General features: G+C 33.5%; 1 protein-coding gene across 1 annotated transcript in view; it reads right to left on the bottom strand.

Annotated features, from left to right (window-relative positions):
* Positions 1-8,637, bottom strand: part of SNX29 (sorting nexin 29) — a gene marked incomplete at its 5' end in the record, with an annotated part of 108,297 nt that overhangs the window by 51,721 nt on the left and 47,939 nt on the right. The window contains 3 exon segments of the mRNA XM_010080997.1: positions 2,389-2,470; positions 3,448-3,503; positions 4,228-4,344. Of these exon segments, the coding sequence (XP_010079299.1) occupies positions 2,389-2,470; positions 3,448-3,503; positions 4,228-4,344 (255 nt within the window).

Below are 8,637 nucleotides of genomic sequence, written 5' to 3' on the forward strand. Positions count from 1 at the left end.
AATGTATTCTTCCATAAGGAAAGATCTCAGCAGGTATGAAGATCAAAGTTTAATAACAATTATAGAAATTTTAGGTCACTTCTACAGCTAATTCTTGCTTGTTGTTTTTTTTTAAATATTAGAAGACAAAGTTGAGCAAATACAAAACTGTTCACCTGAGGAATTCTAAGATATTCTGTGCTGTTCTGTAACTAAAGACAAACTACGCTGACAACAGACATTCTTTGTCTATTCTAGACAGATGCTTCTAACTTTCCACATTACATATGTCCCATAAATTGCTAGTGTGAATAGATAATGAATAGAGCATATTCAGAAGAGCTTGCACAATTTTCAAATACATATACCAATAAACAGAATTTTGCACACTATGGATACCCAGACATTATGAGTATATATTGTAGACATAAAGAACTTATTAAAATATTCAAAATTGTCTTTTTGTAAATCTAAAATTTTCAATCTTTCAGACTCTTGCAATGATATTTTGCTTCCTTTTTTCCTCTTCTGAAGAGGCCTAGCCTTCAATCACAAGTTCTTTGTTTTCCATTGATGATGAGTAATGGATGAAGCCTCTTAAAAGCCACTCTGTACCAGCAAAACATATTTTCTAAAATGTCATGCCAATGATAAATAGAAATAAGGTGCAAAAGCACAATTAAAAAAAAAACTATAAGTTGTTCAAGTCACTGTAGTCAGGCCCTTAACCAAAGCAAACCAAGAGCAACACCTAATCCTCTACTCACTTCACCAGGTTTTGAATAAAGCCCTGAACCTATTATAAATTGGGAAACTTAGTTTATCTCAGTATTTTTCCTACTGAAAATGAATGTGCAGAACATGTAGAGTATACACAAATTCTGCATACTTTCCAGGCCTTCATGATGCCATTTGTATAGTCATGTACAGTCAAACTGCATGAAAAGTACTTAACTCTTTATAACCGAGTTTGATATCAAGGTACAAGTAAAATTAAAGATAAATTAAATTCTTCAAAGAATTAATGTTTTTTAATCCAGTTCTAATACACTTGAAGGAATAGCACTTTATTACTTAAACAAAAATAGCTTTATCGTATTAAATAACTCAAGTGTTTCTGGTGCATGTCTTAATAGTAACAACACTACCAAAACTGAGAATACAAAAGCAAGTTTAATGATAAAAAATGATTCTTCCCATTCAACCAAAGAAAATGCAACTGAAAAAGCAAATAATAAAGGTAAAATTGTTGATAAAAAAATGCAACTATTTGCTATAAATGCAAGAAAAAAATCATCACATTTGTAAACAACTTAGTTTTCCACAAACACTTGTGCACCTGAATTTGATTGACTATTCAATACTTTTGAACAAATTACTAACTGTTCAGTATTGTTAGGTTTTCTTTCCCTTAGCTAAAGTATTATTTTTCACTGTCTTTTACTGGCTGAAAGGTGGGTGTTTTCCTGTATTTTTCAACTATCTGCCAGCACTTCATAAGTGAGTCAAAATTCTACAAAAGTCATAATTCAGAGTGAGAGGAATGTTAAAAAGCTTCAGAAACCTTGTTCAGAGCTCAATACATGTAGCTGAAACAAAAGTGGAAAAATTTGGCAGCTGATAATAATCCACAAATAAAGAAATTCAAACAGCCTAGGACAGCACATTAAAGAGTTTTCAAAGTTTGCCCTGCCATTCTGTCCATGGAGGGGATAATTGTTCTGAAAACAAGAATCAAGGAACAGTATGGGATTTCAATGCTTCAGCTACAAGGCAGGCTAGAGAGCAAAGCCCTGAATTCACATCCAGTTGAAGCAGAACACACTATGAACACGTCCAATGACACATAGTGAAGGCTTGCTGCACCATTCAAAATGTTTTTGGGTAAGCTTCCACAGTAAGCCACATCTGTCTGTCAAGCAACAATTCTCATCATTGATATCCCCAAAATTGAAATAGAATATGTACAGGCATACTGAAGAAGGCATTACTAATTAATATTGAACTGTTGTACTCCCTGGCCAAGTCATCCTACTAGCAGGCTTTTAAAGTATTAAACTATTAAAAGTCAACCCTCAAAATACGTTAATTGGATAATCAACACATTCCTATGGATGAATATATATGAGGTTACTGCTGCTGTTCATTAAACAATCTCTAATGAAATTATACTGAGATTTTTAAATTACTACTAGCATGCTTTTAAAGTATTAAACTATTAAAAGGCAACCCTCAAAATAACGTTAATTGGATAATCAACACATTCCTATGGATGAATATATATGAGGTTACTGCTGCTGTTCATTAAACAATCTCTAATGAAATTATACTGAGATTTTTAAATTATTAAAATGTGCCATTTCAGTCAGAAATTTTTACACAGAATCTGTGTTAAGATGTATCACTTACTTGATAAACATGGAATGCATTAGCAGCTTTTCCACGCAGAAAGACTGAGGGAATCCAAACATTAATAAGAGCACGATTTGATCTGAGGAAGAGAGAGAAGAACTTAAAATAGGGAATAATATTTATGTATAAGAAATGCAAGGCAACTACCTCCAGTGATTTAAGATAATGATCAAAGTGATAAACATAGCAACTTAACATTTCAAATGGAGTATCAGAAAAACTGTAGTTCTGCCTGAACCTTTTGTACCTGCTGTATCTAAAAGTGTTCCCTAAAATTAACATAACTGAAAAAGAGCACTGAGACAACTCCCTTTGTGGGTTCTTTTGGGTTTTAGTTTTATTTACAGCGTTCATTTGACAACATTTGATTACACACATGAAACAACAACTATTCATTTCAACAAACTCAACATTCTGGTCCACAAAACTTAAAAAAAAAACTGAGTTCATTAAATAGCAGAAAAGCACTGCACAATTATGGAGAAGCAATTTCCATCCACTTTGTAATTTATCTCCAAATTTCTATGATTCAAAAACATCAGCTACATTTTCACCCCCTCATCCACAAGAAGATAGATTCATTAGTTTGACTAATAAAGGCAACAATCCAAATCACAACGCTCTAGAATGATCTGGGATGACCAACTAGGTTGTTTGTGGGGTTTTCTGTAGTACTATTTGCATGCATTGATTAGGAGTTATTCTGTAAAAATGAGAAATTCCATCACATTGTGAATAGCCTCTAGCATCTGTCAAACCCAAAGCAACAGAAAACAGTAACTTTCTGGGGCTTTGTTAGAATACCAAGACCTAGTGCACTGAAAGAGAACTCCAAGAGAATCTTCATAAATCTAAACTCCTTGCATTCAACATCATTAAAAACTACACTAGGGCATGGACCGTGCAGCTCTCCATACTTTTTAACAACAGACACCACAGCTGAGAATTCAATTATTGGAAATAATATAGGAAAACCAAATTATTGAATCTGTTTGCTTATTCTTTTTTCCCATAAAAACAGGCCTAAGAGAAAAAGATGTGTATTATGAAACTTACATTTCAAAATCTGACAAACTCTGATCTTCAGATGTTTGACTCAAATCTCCAGGGACCTACATTTACAAAACAGAAATAATTCCCACACACTGGTTATTAAGCTTTCTATTAAGAAAGCATAATATTATAAGGAAATTACAATTCAACATTCAATTCTTTAAATGTCAATAAAAACTATTACTGAGAAACAATAAAAGAAAAACAATCATGCAATAGCATTATGAACATATCACTCTTGCGAGTTCTTCATGTTAGAATTTGCTACAGTTTTGTATAGGAACAAATTGGGGTTTGTAAAAGTATGTAATTTTGAAAGGTATGGAAAACCCAGAAAAAAGAATCATTATTAGGCCTTTATATGCAAAGTATGCTAAAACAGAGTACATTGTGTGTATAAACAATTTATGGGAAGAGATGAAGCATATAAAACCTAGTCATCACCTCCTTTTACAACCAACATTCCATTTAGAGAAAGACACATGATCATTTTATTTTAGACATGTTCTTACAAAACATTATATTGCTACAAAAATTCATAAAGATGCCAATGATGGATTAGCACCCGAAGAATCAAAGTAGTAGTATCTCTGAATATATCTGTTTCATATTCAATTCTGCTAAGGAGAATCAAACACTATCAAAAATAGCAAGTAAGATGTTCTTGACGTCTGTTAACAGCTGTTACTTCTTATAAGCTAATATATATTTTATTTCATTACGATTAATGGTTTTGAGCTGATTCCAGAGTAGTATTCTACACTGTAATAAACAAAGACTTACTGGCCCTCTCAAATCAATCAGTTCTTGTCTCATCTGGGACACAAGAGCTTCTTTAGCCATCAGAGCACGGTGCAGCCTCTCATTGAACTCAATCAGCTCCCCATGCATTTCAGCTACCTGAAAAACAAAGCCAAGAGATAATTGTGTTCTAAATGTAAAAAAACCACACTATGTAATTTCTTACAAGCTTATCAACTCTTATTTATACTTTTATTTTAACATACTCTCTAAGTAATGCTTCTCAGTGCTAATGCATTAGTTTCGACTGGCCACTAAGAACAAACATTGTTATAATAATTTTGAATCATGCCTTGAAATGTAGGTTTTGATATTGAATTCAATAGGACAAAATACAACTTTCTGTCCAATTTTACTCCTATCAGAGGAGATCCTATGGCGACCAATTCTAACAAAACACCTATTAACTCTTGTTCTGAGTTTAATTCTTCGGTGAACGCAGTACTCAAGAGTTACAAGCTAATCACAGTATTCTGAACTGGGAATAAGGCAAAATGCACAAACTGCATTAAACTTTGTCAACATTATGAGCATTATGAAAGCACAGCTGAACCAGATGAATATCAATCCACTACCTTCAGCAATAGCACAGGGACTTGGACTACTGCCAAATCTCTTAAGAGTTCACAGTTTCCCTTCTGGAGGTAGTTCATTACTATCTATGAATTCCATGTTTTCCTTTTCTTCAATTATAACTCTGCCTTGTCCCTCTTCCTTTTAATTTTAGTGGTTTGTTCCAGACAACCTGTATTCTTCACATAATCAAAGCAAACAGAAAAAACTGCTTTAATTTGACAAGCCAGAAGCTGACTTCATTCATTAAAAATAAAAAATAAAAAATAAAAATAATTATAACTGAGTTGAAGTTCAAGTACTCTTTTCCAGTTTCTTTTTATATTAGAGGGAGTCCTTCAAATCCAGTAATTCATCAGTGTGGCATATATGCAAAAATAACTAATCTAAGCCCAGATTTACATATTAATCGACTCTGTAAGTCTAGACTTGCCTAGACTGATATCTCTCATTAATTCTGAATTTACAAACTACTCTGAAATGCTCAGCAAATTACGAGCTAAAAACCAGTAACAGTGATTGAACTAACAACAAACTTTCCTTGTAATGGGACTATCAGGAAGTACAAAAGCTTAAGATTTCACAGAGTGATTATTTAAACCCAAACAGTCAAACATTTTTATTTGTTTTCCTGATTATGTAAGCAGTTTTAAATTAATATTTATGCTTTATCTTACACATCATAATACAAAAAGCTTGCAACACGTCTGAGTTACCATTTAGTTTCATTCCTCTCTTTCTCAAGTGCAAAGGTTTAATGTAGTATTAATATAGTTTCAACAATCAAGAGTTTTTTATTATTGTTTATGGTGCACTAAAGCAGCTTTAATTTACTGCTTTTGTTTTTGTTCTTGTCAAACATTTCTGTTACACTTAATCCCATTAGAAAAACTAACTTCCCAGCTTCATAATTAGACTCTTTTTCTGGCTCCTCCTGATAAAAATCGGAACATTAGGACTTCCACGTTATCAATTAATGACACTATGTATTCATATCTCAATTGTTTATTCAACATCAGCCTTGATTAAAAGGGTTCTTCGACTTCAAACACTTGCTAGTAGTTAGTAAGCTCATTTTGCAAAAACAAAAGATATCCAAGTCCATATGAACTTCTGTGTCAGGACTAACACAGTAGGTGGCACTTAGCAAGCACTTTTGCTTCATAATTACAAACATTTACACACCAAACAAAACTGCCAACTTGACTAGATAAAATAATGTCATTAACTCTGGATGAATTATTTTCCATACTAGCTTAAACACTCATTCCAGCTCAAAGTGAGTGGTGTAATATTTAAGAATATCATAAGCCCCCCTCTGACGCAGGTTAATACTAGCAGGTCATTGTTAATTACAGAGAGCCTGAGCTGGGAGGTCGAACTTCCTTGTATGGCATATACAAAAAGATACAGTATGCAAGTGGGTGCAAATGCACAGAGGAAAACTGATAGTTGATTGATTGGTTATCAAAAGCAATATACAAATGTATGAATGAATGCAAAACTCAGTAGTCTACGTATTTGAAATGTTTGATTCTTCAGTGCCAGTCTCTTTCAGAACAAAATCCAAACTATCTGATGTAACATCTGACTCTGATATATTTCTCTCCCTCTAATTTGGATGTCCTTGAAATAACTTTCTACTTGCTGAGCCAATTAATATAAAAATTCAACAGCTCTCTCAAATCACTGGAAGTAATACAAAAATTTATAAGTGTCCCTGGCAAAGTTAAATAATAAAAAGATAATTTAACAGCAAATAAAACAGCAAATCACTTGTTATATATTATCAGAATGACAAATTGTCAGGTATGTTACTTCGGAAAATAACTTTTATTAGTAACTAAGTTACTTCAATACTTTTTTTTGTCAAAGAAAAATGTATTACTATCACAGCAAGCCAAAAAGAGTGATGAGGTATACTTCTGAATAACAATATTAAATTAGGTTCATCTAATTTTTCCTGCATCAACGTCTGATAAAAAACAATAAAGAGGTCTACTTATAATTATAGGATGTAATTATATAATTTTATGTCATCACATCTTTATTCATTCCACACTGAAGTTTAGCAATAATTTTCCCTACTGGGTCTTCAATCATCTTCACAGTTGTTTTTCTCCATGACAATACATTTAAAGCAGAAAATTACAGTAAAAATGAACTAAGTTTCCCTTGGCCAGATGATCATTCAGATTTGGTCCCAGTCATATAAGAAAGAGTGCTTCAAGAGCCCAAATCCTTATCACAAAGGGGAAGTGAAGCTAACATAAAATATTTAGACTACACACTAACAGAACTCTAAAGACCTGTTGTCAAAAGCCAAATCTAACTCTACTCCTGCTGCCTGACAGCACTGCAGCTATACTGTCCCACACGACCACATTTAAGAGCAGCTTCCAGAGAAATGACAAGGGTAGGTACCACTTAAAGTTTCACAGCAAAGGACTAAACTGTTAACTTAAAACATGTTAGGAATGTTACACCAAGCATACGAATAATACAATCTGTTTTAGAAGGACATGCTTTTAAAGTAGAGAAACAGACCTGCATGAGAAAAAAATTAATAAGGTTTTTCCAAAGGGAGTTTTACTGGAACCCAGATTTTTTTAAAATATAATTTGCAGCTAAAATTCATAAAAGTTTTTGCATGAGCCACATCTGAATTAATGACTTTTTGTCAGGTATAAGGCATTTTTTTTTACCCCAATTGTCACAAAATGCAAATCAACGTATTTCCCAAGGAACTCTAAACAAAACTGGAAGCTGCTTCCTTTTGCTATCAGTGGAAGCACAGGTGTATTTTTCCCATGAGAAGATGCCCTTTTTCAAGTATCAATATTCTTCTTTTTCCCCCCAAAAGAAATAAAGCCAAAGGTCTTCAAAAAAGACCAGGTATCCTACTAAATATTAATAATTTTGTTTTTCTACAAGTCAAAAACAGTAAAACTCAAAATGGCAGACAGTTCAGACAAATCTACTGCCATAACCACCAAAAGTGTAGTCACTAATTTCTTTTTCAAAATTTCCATTTTTTATTCTTGACATTTCCATCTGCAAGCAAGTTATTTGGTTCAAGGCAGACTGAATGAACAACTTAAGAACAGGGTTGGGTTTTGGTTCTTTTGTTTGGGATTTTTTTTATTTTGTTTTGTGGTGTGGATTTTTGTTTGCATTTTTGTTTGGGGTTTTTTACTGTAGCTACATAAGGTAAGCAAAAGTCACAATTCATCAAAAACAACAAGAAAAAAATAAGCTGTAGCTTTCAACTCAAAATACATTGGGAACTGTGCACATTCGGTGAACTATGTATTAATGTTTGCAATATCTCACAGCCTTTGTTGATTGTGTAAAGTACTACCAGTGTTTACTGAGATTAACCCTAACATACAAAAGAGCATCAACACACTGAATAGGAAAAATACTACTCTGGCAACACCTGTGCCTGGCTAGGGAAAAAGAAAGTAGCCAGCAAAACCCAAATCAGATACCCAGGGTAATGAGCTTAGTATGTGTTAATAAGAGGGATAAAAATTAGCATTTCCCTAGCTGCTGTGTCCTTCTATATAACCTCATAGCAAAAGCCAAAGCCCGATACAAAAGATCTAAACAACAAAGATCGGTGGTGAGACACTGGAACAGGTTGCCCCGGGGAGCTATGGAGGGGTTCAAGGCCAGGCTGGATGAGGCTTTGACTAACTTGGGCTAGTGGGAGTTGTCCCTACCCATGGCAGGGGGGTTGGAACTAGATGGTCTCTAAGGTCCTTTCCAACCCAAACCATTCTATGGTTTTATAAAACAAATATCTTAGCAACACTA

This window comes from Pterocles gutturalis, unplaced genomic scaffold (genome assembly GCF_000699245.1).
Source record: "Pterocles gutturalis isolate BGI_N339 unplaced genomic scaffold, ASM69924v1 scaffold159, whole genome shotgun sequence".
Lineage (NCBI taxonomy): Eukaryota > Metazoa > Chordata > Aves > Pterocliformes > Pteroclidae > Pterocles > Pterocles gutturalis.